The sequence below is a fragment of the Lepisosteus oculatus genome, chromosome 3, assembly GCF_040954835.1.
Source record: "Lepisosteus oculatus isolate fLepOcu1 chromosome 3, fLepOcu1.hap2, whole genome shotgun sequence".
Taxonomy (NCBI): Eukaryota; Metazoa; Chordata; class Actinopteri; order Semionotiformes; family Lepisosteidae; genus Lepisosteus; species Lepisosteus oculatus.
In genome coordinates, this window is record NC_090698.1 from 11047053 (window position 1) to 11057928 (window position 10876).

General features: G+C 48.9%; 1 protein-coding gene across 1 annotated transcript; it reads left to right on the forward strand.

The window, feature by feature from the left end:
- Positions 1-1411: 1411 nt before the first annotated feature.
- Positions 1412-8617, forward strand: spag7 (sperm associated antigen 7). Its single transcript, XM_006627355.3, has 7 exons — positions 1412-1550; positions 2644-2711; positions 3603-3691; positions 3921-4005; positions 4359-4448; positions 4576-4732; positions 5077-8617. Exons 1-7 carry the CDS (start codon positions 1466-1468, stop codon positions 5193-5195), a joined length of 693 nt encoding a protein of 230 aa, XP_006627418.1. The 5' UTR covers positions 1412-1465; the 3' UTR covers positions 5196-8617.
- The last annotated feature ends 2259 nt before the right edge of the window (positions 8618-10876 follow it).

The following is a 10876-nucleotide window of genomic DNA, read 5'->3' on the forward strand; positions in this document are numbered from 1 at the left end:
CGCAGATGCCCAGGAAACCGTTTTCCGCAGGGAAGAGCAAAGCAGGCAGCGAACGGGAGCTCTTCGGGGTTTTCTGTGGGACGGGAGTCACCACCAGGGGGTCGGCGAGGGGACGTTTTGAGTGTAGAAGATTTCGAGACTGGAAACAGGAGGTGCTCCTTTACAGGGAGAGTGGTGGAGGTTGGGAACTGACTCCTAAGTGACCTACTTGAAGATGACCTGGTGTTTGTAACTTTTCTGACATTTTACATCGCCATAGATTTATGCATCTTAGTGTGAACCTCCTAGGGTAGGAGTTAAGGGCAGCAAAGAAGTATGCGTATGAGTATTATTGAGGGGCAACATGGTGGTGATATGGAGTTCTGCTGGTGTGGAATTTACATTTAATTGGCATGTGGCTTTCTTCTGGTTGCTCTGCTGTACTCCCACATACCAAAGACATACCAGTAGGGTAACTGGCTTCTGGGACAATTGATCCTGAAATGTGTGTGTTTGTAAAGGAACAACAAGTTTACTCCATGCTGAAAAGAGAAGAAAACACAACCTTTCGGCTGTAGAGCCTTCTTCGGGTGGCGGGTGTCTGGGTGCCCTGTGATGGACTGGTGCCCCATCAGGGTGTTCTCTGCCCTGGGCCCACTGCGTGCCACCATCGACTGCGCCCCTCCCCCCACGACCCTGAACTGGAAGAAACAGAAAATGGATGGAATATTAATGAATTAACGGCTGCTTGTTACAGCCAGTAGTATAGGACTCACATGATTAAGATCCTATTGCTCAATGAAGTAGAGGCGCTGTGCCCAGTGTCCTGTTCAGATTCCGCTATGAGCTTGTGTTGCAGCCGAGGACCATAATAACTCAGTCATCCCTCAACACAGCTGGTGAGGCGGCTGCGCGTCGCCCAGCTGGAGACCAAGTTCAAGTCGGGTGCTGCGTCAGCATGTGTAGGCTGTGAAGGAACAAGTAAAGGTTCACTCCTGTTCATTCACACCTAAAGAAGGCCCCACGGCAGAGACGCTGTCTCTCCTTCTCCGCATGGAATAAACCTTTAAATCTGAAGATTGAGTTGGTTCCCTCCTGTACACAAACGCAATTCATAGAATTTGCATTAAAAATGCAGAATAATATTTGGAAATTTTCCACAGCTCTTGGGAACTGCACATTTTAATTCGACTTTATGAGTTTTTTTACACTGTCCTGGTACTGTACTTTCTCGAAACTTTAAAGCGTCTGCTGTTTCCAGATTTACTTTCCTTGTTAACCACAGTACTTGTGAAACATACTATTTTGTAAGTAGGAGGCCGTAAGCCGTGTGATTTTCAAACCGCAACATGAGTGTTTTTTTTCGTCGGCCGATCACAAAATCTCCAGGGGCCACCGTGCGCATGGGTACAAGTCGCCCCCGCCCTCCCCTTCTCGGGCACTCCCTTTAAGCGCCGTGTTTCCGGTGTCATTCAGTCAGTCCACGATGGCGGACCTCCTTGGCTCTATCCTGAGCTCCATGGAAAAGCCTCCCAGCGTCGGCGACCAGGAGAGCCGGCGGAAGGCCCGAGGTACGACCCGAATCGCGATTTATAACCTTATAACACCTCTCGGTAACTCTTACAAGGGCGCTCTGTCTGCAAATGAACGGAAATGTATTAATGTGGCACTCGAAAGCCGACCCCCACCAACTGTGGTCTCCTTCTCTGCCTCTCCGAGGAGAACTGTGCGCTCGCGGTCTTCATCCCCTCCTGTTCTTCATCACCATTGGCCAGGGCCTCTGCCCCTCTGCAGCTCCTATTGGTCGATGATGCCGTCAGTTTTTTTCCGAGGTCATGAATATTAACATACAGTTTCTGGGGCCGTTTCAGTCGCTGCACAGCCGAGATCTGATTGGCCAATCTGAGATCCCGGATTTAAATATTTAAATATTCAAGAGCCAATCTGTGAAATCTTCTGTGTAGTATGCGGTGCGATTTATTTACAAATTTTGTTTTTTGTAAAAAAAAAACAATTTTCTGTCTATTTAGTAAAAACAGAGAGTAAAAAGTAGTAGTATGCGGTGCGATTTATTTACACATTTTGTTTTTTGTAAAAAAAAAAACAATTTTCTGTCTATTTAGTAAAAACAGAGAGTAAAAAGTAAAAACACGCCCACACCTCTTCACTGCAGTGTTCGTTTTCCCGTGTTAACCGCTGTGACCCTGTAATGGTATTTTCCCAGAAATCGAAACTGCAACTGTTGGGTCACGGTAAAGATTTTTATAAACCGTTTTAACACGTTCTGTGCTCCAAGTAATTAGCTTGTGCACAGCTCAGGAGCTTTGTGTGTTAAATCGTGGTAGATTAAAAAAAAAGTACTGTATTGTTCCCCCTCCCCATTGATAAGATAAGATCACTTTATTGGCCATAAAGTATTAGGAATTTGTCTTTTCGCATACCCCAGCTTGCTCTCCATGAGACACACAGACAGGGAGAGAAGTCACATTGACAGTGATTCACCCCTTATAAACTGTAGATGAGGGTCCCTGCTCCAAGTGAGTGCGCCACACTGACCTCCTAGGACCAGGACCGGACACCCTGCAGACACACTGTTTTCTGATGCCTGGGGGGGGTGTACCTATTCGCTGAGCCCAGTAAAGCCAGCTGGATTCTGTGTTTCAGAACAGGCCGCCCAGCTGAAGAAGATGCAGGAGGAGGAGAGGAGGAAGAAAGCAGAATTCAGGAAGAGGGTAAGGGCTCTGGCTGTAGTGGACTGGGCTACTCTAGTTCGTTATAAGAAAAAGGGGACAAGCGAGTCCTGGCATTTAACAGCTAATCAGTCCAAGGATCTGAAATAAGTCTGTGAGTCAGGGATTCAACCACATGTCGGTACCCTGTGTCCCAACCGGAGCAGGAGCGAAGTACCCTGTGTACTAGTTTAAACTGGACTGTACTCCACTGGGTTGGACTGGGCTGTACTAGTTTATACTGGACTGTACTCCACTGGGTTGGACTGGGCTGTACTAGTTTACGCTGGGCTGTACTCCACTGGGTTGGTCCGGGCTGTACTTGTTTATGCTGGACTGTACTCCACTGGGCTGTACAAGTTTATGCTGGGCTGTACTCAACTGGGTTGTACTGGGCTATATTAGTTTATACTAAGATGTACTCTACTGGGTTGGACTGGGTTGTTCTAGTTTATACTGGACTGTACTCCACAGGGTTGTACTGGGCTGTACTAGTTTATACTGGGATGTACTCCACTGGGCTGTATTAGTTTATACTGGGATGTACTCTACTGGGTTGGACAGGGTTAGAATAGTTTATACTGGACTGTACTCCACTGGGTTGGAGTGGGCTGTACTAGTTTATGCTGGGCTGTACTCCACTGGGTTGTACAAGTTTATGCTGGGTTGGTTTGGGCTGTACTTGTTTATGCTGGGCTGTACTCCACTGGGGTTGTACTGGGATGTACTCTACTGGGTTGGACTGGGTTGTACTAGTTTATACTGGACTGTACTCCACTGGGTTGTACTGGGCTGTATTAGTTTATACTGGGATGTACTCTACTGGGTTGGACTGGGCTTTACCCTCTGCTCTGTCGCTGCCAGTCTCACTGACCCCCCCCCGCCTCTCCTCAGATGGAGAAGGAGGTGTCTGACTTCATCCAGGACAGTTCTCTCCAGAAGAAGAAGTATGAGCCCATGGGCAAGATTGAGAGGAGCATCCTGTAAGTACACAACAGCACAACGCCGCACAACGCAGCCATGTGTAGGAGAACCCCACAACAACTCCGCACAACAGCACAACACTCCCATCGTACACCTGTGCAGAGTCACACAACCCAGGCACGGATGGATGAGTGGATTCACCAATAGAAAGACAATCTTACAGATAATATGCAGAACTGCACCGTTGCACAGTAATGAGCACTGTTCGATCTGTTCCTCTCCTCCCAGGCACGACGTGGCTGAGGTCGCAGGACTCACCTCCTTCTCTTTCGGTGAGGATGAGGACAGCCGCTACGTCATGATCTTCAAAAAGGTAGGGATTTGTAACAAAACCAGAGTGTACCTTACCAGTCTGTGTTTTCTCCTTCCTCAATTCAATTCAATTTGCAATTCAAGGTACTTTATCAGCATGACCGATGGGTACAGTCAGTGTTACCAAAGCAAATAAAAATAATAAAATTAACATGGAACAAAACATAAAATAAAGTAAAAGTAAAATTCCTCTCTCTGTCTCTTTTAAGCCCTTTCTGTCTCTCTCTCTGCCTGTGCTGTTGTCACTGTCTCTCTCTTTCAGCCTGTCTAGGGTCCCCTCTGTCTCTCTCTGCCTGTGCTGTTGGCGGTCTCTTCCTGTGTGTGAATGACTGTTTGTGTTTGTGTGTCCTGCAGGAGTTTGCTCCCTCAGACGAGGAACTAGATGCGTACCGTCGGGGAGAGGAGTGGAACCCCCAGAAAGCTGAAGAGAAACGCCGTCTGAAGGTGAGATACGTCACCCCAAGCACACCGCGCCAACGGTGCACATTGACACCTGCCAACAGACCCTGCCCACCCCAGACCCCTGCTGCCAGTTCACACCCTTCCTGAGCCGAGTGGCTTGTGTCTGCAGGAGCTGGCGCAGCTGGAGCAGCAGAGGGACACGGAGGCCGACAGCAGTGCCGTCTGCCCCAACAGCAACTACAGGGACAAGTATAGCCACCTCATCGGCACCTCAGCTGCCAAGGACGCCGCGCACACTCTGCAGGCTAACAGCACCTACGGCTGCGGTGAGTGTCTCGGGGAGCCTGCTTAATATGCATCAATTACCTGTCTGCCTGTTTGCTGTGCACCCATTACCAGTCTACCTGCTGTCTATCCACCTTCTGTCTGCTGCGCTGTCTGACCACCTGTCTGTCTGTCTGACCGCCTGCCTGTCTAACCACCTGCCTGTCTGCATGCCTGCTGCGCTGTCTGACCGCCTGCCTGTCTAACCACCTGCCTGTCTGTCTGCCTGCTGCGCTGTCTGGCTCCTTGTACACCTGCTTGTGGGACTGCAGCTGTCTGTCTCACCCTCCCCCCTCTCTTTTCCTCTATAATTTGTATCCTTCCCTGTCTCCCTCCCTCTCTGCAGTGCCCGTGGCCAATAAGCGTGACACCCGCTCCATCGAAGAGGCAATGAACGAGATCAGAGCCAAGAAACGGCAGAGGAGGGGGGAGGAGGAGAGTGGGGGGGGCAGCAGCACCTCCTGAATATAGTAGGGTTGTGTATATGGGGGACATGGGTGGGGGGGGTGGTTAGTGAACTCAGGCTGTGTGTGTCTGGCCTGTCTGGGTACGGCGCGCTCCGGAACCCCCGCGGCCTGGAGAGGACGTGGTTTCCCAGCATGCCGCGAGGCTGCAGCTGTGTGTCGGACGTCAGCGGTGGGCGTTTGCATTTCCGGGGCCCCTCGTAGAGGTCGTCGTTCAGTCCGAGCCATCTCTGAGCCCCTCCACCACCCTGCCTCGGTCCGTTCGTAGGCCCGGGAGCTTCTCCGATTCAAACACTCGCTGCTCGTTACCGAGCTCTTCGCTTTGTTAGCGTGGGGATGGCCCAGTTTAGTCGCAATGGGAGAGACGCATGTTTTTAATTCCTGTGGAGAGGGAGAGGGCGGGCTATTGAACTTTCTTGAGGTGAGAAAAACTGTCTCTAAAACTGTCTTTGAAGTTTTAGAAGGAGCAGATTATGGTTCCTGATTTGTAGTTTTAGATAGTGAAGTGATCATGCATGATCGTTAAACAGATTACAGCACAGAAATTGGCACATGCCTCAGGTCTGAGAGGCTGGCCTGTCACCCTGCAGCAGGAATAAGAAGTAGGGTTACGGCTGTAAAATAACCTTGGTTTTTAGACCACTGGCACAGGGCCAGGGGCTCCCCCTAGTGGCCCAGCTAGGGAAGGCGTACATGGAGATAAAGCTGATTCCCTGGATGCTCTCTGGACGCTGGCTCCTGTCTGGGACCTGGGGTCCCTCCGGGATCCATGGATGGCTCCGTGGACGTCCAGAGGGAGGGGTACACGGGGTCACAGACCGGGACCCCACATGTGTTGTGAGACTGTTCCCCTTTGCACGTCGGTGCCACAGTAAGGGCTAACGGATCACACGCCTGCACACTGGTCCTGCAGCCCATAGGCGTACAGGAGGTGCTGGTCCGTTGGTAAGCGGCTTAATCTGGGCCGGGTCGGGAGTCGGCGCTGCCCGGCTGCGCTGGACAGCCGCAGTCCAGACGGTCTGCAAGGCCATCTGAACCTGATCCGTAAAGCAGGCGATTGGGGAAAGCGCTGACCGGACTGGGGTCCAGAGGCCCCCGTGCTGACTGGACTAGGCTAGCTGGCTACATGGTAGGGGACCCCAAATTTGAAGAGATTTTTAGAGTAAGTTGTACCTCTCTCTGATTGCGACGTAAACTAGTTGTGCTGCCCTTCCTCCCTACCGTCATCTTCCTCCCTCATGGTGAGGATACAGTTTCGTTTTTGTTTTTAGTGTTTTATCATTGTCAACTGTTCATCCTTTTTTTTCTTCTTTTCCGGGGGGACTGGAGGGTACAGCAGTGTGTGGAGTGGTTGAAGAGAACCCACGTGCTAAGTGTGGCTTTGGGTTTGAGGATGTTCACACTGAGAAGTATTTGATGTTCCTTCGCTTTAAAGGTATTAAATGCTTAAGATGTGCTGTGCCACCAGGGCCTGGTTCGAAGAGAGACCGACTCCCCTTGCACAGCAGTCTGATCCACACCAGGTTTTAGCAACTACAGATATTTCTTGTATCAAAGCAACAGTGGGATTTGGAGATGTATAACTTTATTTTTTTATTTTATTTATTTACTTATTTGAAGTCACATACAAACATCCAGATAAAAAACAATTGAATATACTGGCCTTTTCTGTTAAATCGGTACAGTTTTTCTGAGAGCCTCCTGATGCTGCTAAAATCCAGAGTGGATCAGACTGCTGTTCAGAAGGAGTCTGATCATTAACATTGTAAAAACCCGGAGTGGATCAGACTGCTGTGTATGGAGATGTTAGGAACCAATAACTGGTGACCCCTCCTCTGTTGATCTCTGGACCAAAGGCTCACAGCTGCTGTCTTTGGGATCCGGAATCCAGCAGCTTTCAGTTGGTCCAATTAAAGCTTGATTGGATGACTTTATCTCTTCTCCGCAGCACAAAACCCTCTAAATTAAATGTGGACAAGGGTAATCAGATCTGGGGGCTGGTCTCAGAACAAGGGGTCACTCGATCTAGTGGGGGGGCTCTCAAAGTCCCGATCGAGACTCGCCTGGTTCAGGGAAAGCAGGATTCCCCAGTACCAGCCCCGCTCCAGCTGAGCCCTGAATGAAGACCAGCTCAATTCCTGGTTCTTGTTTTAATTCAATATTTTCTGTCATTTATGCTTGTGTAATAGCAGCCGGTTTTAACAAGTTATTTATGCTTTTTTAATAGTTAATCTGAAATAACTAGTTATCAGCTGGATCATGGGTCAACAGATTCTGGGGTCGCCAGGGGCAGGATTAGGCGGACCTGAGTTTTAAAGTACCGCAGTAGACCTAGAAATCTCCTTGGGGTACAGGAATGGGGGGACCCCACTCGTTTATTAGTGTCATGTGTTGCGATGTCCGAGTTGTTTTTTTAAATTAAACTTTTGTGTTTGTGATCTTAAATGGCTTTTTGAGGATATTTATTGTGAACTATATTGTAACATTAATGGTGTCTGATGGCGGGAACTCCTGTTCCTCCTCCCCACACCTCTCCTCTGGCCTCTAGCGGTTAAAATCGGCCTCATCTGGACTAATTAAGCCCATGATTACAACGTGAGAATGAGGCAATGGCCTGCTCTTTGTAACCATCCACCCTGTTTGTTCGTTAGTAGCTAATTGATCCCAAGATCCTGTCCAGCAGTTTGTTGGAGGAAGTCAGGGTGTTGCCTTCAACATGACTGGGCAGCTTGTTCCACACACCCCCACTCTTTGTGTAAAGAAGTGCCTCCACCTTCAGTTTCAAATGTATTTACACATTGTTTCCATTTGTGTCCCCTGGGTCACTGTCCATTCTGAAAAAGGCTGCCGTGTGGATTTTGTCAGTAGTCTTGATGTTAACAGGCTGTTCAAGACCTTCTCCTGTTAAAGATGGCAAAGATGCACTGCTTCTCCACTAAGGCCCCGGTCTCTTGCTGAGAGCTGCAGAGCTCTCGAAGGGTCAGGGGGCAGATAGCTGAGCCAGGTGGGTGGATCAGAGGGGGGTCAATCTACACGAAAGAGGGTACAAACGTGGAAACCTGGGAAGCAGAGCAGCAAAGGTCAGGTGACCTCTGCCTCAGAAGAGATCATGCAGTCTCTGGGAAGGGGCACAGCAAGAGGACATGTGCTCACTGGGGACACAGCAGAAGTCCTACGTCCTCTGGGACATGGAGCAGGAAAGGACAACCTCTGGTACAAATCAAAAGTCACATGACCTTTACTGTGCCACATGCCAGAGGTCTTGTGACCTTTACTGCGCTGCATTTCAGAAGTCACAGAGGTCATACTATCTCTCTCTCTCCCAGATTCCTTGTGACCTTTACTGTGCCCAGATCCAGATTTTTATAGCTGTAGAATGTTGTATTCCATATGTGTTGAAATAAAAATGTATCTGCCTTTAAATTTTGTATTCATATTCATTTAGTTGTATCCATTTATCCTGTACCCAGGATCAGAAACATAAATCTAAAAAAAAAAACAGACATTTGAACTGCATTTTTTCAACAACCTTAAAAATCATAATACGTTTATATGACTCCGTGCAAAGAGCGTCAGAATAGACAAAACTTTTGTTCCAAACCACTTCATATACAGACAAGTTAAAATCATAAGGAAATAAATTGGGCGAGACAAATTCAGAAAAATTCGAATGTGTACAATTTTCAGGTGACAAAAATCAAATTTTAAAACACCGACTGAAATAAAACGGCGACTTCGGCGGTTTTATTTATCGGGCCCTGTCTATTAATCTCAGTATTATACGCAGTTAAATTTGCATTTTCCGTTTGTTGTCTTGTATAAAGGCAACTCGCGTAAGGTTGGCAGCACCGTTTCTTGAACGAAGCTCAGCAATCACAGAACTGTTGGTCTCAGGAAATTAAAGTGTACACCTGGGTGGAAATAAAAAATGAATCCATACCCGGGTGCGCACCGACAGTCATAATCGGACATTCAAACTCATTCTACGAACCGCTTCCAGCACAAACCATCAAAGGCCGAAGGACTCGAAAAAATGTTTCGACCTTTGCCCTGGGTTTTTATTCTCTTCATGAGGAACACCCCCCATCTTTTCACATTTTACTGAGAAGGAATTAAATCAGAGGGCGTCCGAACGGTACTCTTGGCCCCCTCTGAGTACTTTTACCGACGCGGTATAGTGCGATTGATATGGAAGCCCGTTTCCGCTAGGGAGTAAAAAAAAAACGCGCTATGGTATCTCGCAATTGCGACTTGAAATCTCAGAATTGCGACTTGAAATCTCAGAATTGTGAAATGCAGTGGGTGAATTTATGAATATGAAATATGTGCTGGGTAGCTTGTCCGCCTGGACTGGGGAACGTTCCCCGTGTACAAGAGGGCCCCTCCGGAGCCGTTTCCGCTGGACTCCGCAGACTGATGCCGGCCGCTCCCTCCCCGGACGGTCCGGGCGCTCGTCTCTGGGCTGCGGGTCAGTGGACGGCTACAGGCGCGCTGGGAGAAGCCGTTTCACTCAAGGGGGGAGACACCAATCCGGATGGCCACCAGGTGATTGATGTTTGATTTATTACAATTTTGTCTTGTTTTTTTTTTTCTGCAGCGTCCTTCCAAGTGGGAACAGCCTCAATCTCTTTCCCATCCTCCGCTTCCTTGGCTTTTGATCAAAAGCCCCACACCCCCACTCTCTCATTCATACTGCTGCTTTCCAGCAGGCCAGCCCCTAGACCTCTGGAGGCTAAAGGAGGCTACTGACTCCACTGCTGACAGGGTTACAAAGAGAAACCAGCTGAGGAGTCTAATAGGGAGACTAATTACAGAGGAGGAATTGCAACTGCCAGCAGCTCAGTACCACCCTGCAACATACTACTGGCACCTCAGCAGGTGTGAGCCTGGCCAGTACCTGGATAGGAGACCTCCTGGGAAAAACTACGGCTGCTGCTGGAAGAGGTGTGAGTGGGGCCAGCAGGGGGCGCTCAACCTGCGGTCTGTGTGGGACCTAATGCCCCAGAATAGTGATGGGGACACTATACTGTAAAAAGGCGCCGTCCTTCAGAGGAGATATAAAGCCGAGGTCCTGACTCTCTGTGGTCATTAGAAATCCCAGGGTATTTCCCATAAAGAGTAGCGGTGTTACTCTGGCTTCCCAGATACATTTCCCGTTGGCTTCTTAATAATCCCCATCTATGAACTGGCTTCATTACTCTGCTCTCCTCCCCACTGAGAGCTGGTGTGTGGGGAGAGTACTGGTGCACTATGGCTGCTGTTGCATCATCCAGGTGGGGCTGCACACTGGTGGTGGTGGAGGGGAGTCCCCATTACCTGTAAAGCGCTCTGAGTGGAGTGTCCAGAAGAGGGCTATAGAAGTCTGAGCAATCATTTTTATTAACAACACAAGGGCAAACTATGTGCATACAGCAACTCTTAGTCTGTTCCCAGCAGCCCCTCTAGGGCAGGGGCCAAATAATCTCTCATTTCTGCCTGCAATAGCACCCACAGCCTCTAGGTGTCACAATATCACTGTGCTATAAATCTGTAAATGATGTAAGATAAGATCACTTTATTGGCTGTATACAATTTCTTGTATTCGGCATTTGCATACCCCAGCTTGCTCTGCATGAGACACACAGACATGTATTTGTTTGGCATGATAAAAACTGAGCTGTGTGACCCGCCCTTCCCTTCAGC

Coding starts and splice junctions, on each gene's coding strand:
- spag7 (XM_006627355.3), top strand. CDS start 1,466: ATGGCGGACCTCCTTGGCTCTATCCTGAGCTCCATGGAAAAGCCTCCC. Junction 4,006..4,358: donor ACGTCATGATCTTCAAAAAG/GTAGGGATTTGT, acceptor TGTGTCCTGCAG/GAGTTTGCTCCCTCAGACGA. Junction 4,733..5,076: donor TAACAGCACCTACGGCTGCG/GTGAGTGTCTCG, acceptor CCCTCTCTGCAG/TGCCCGTGGCCAATAAGCGT.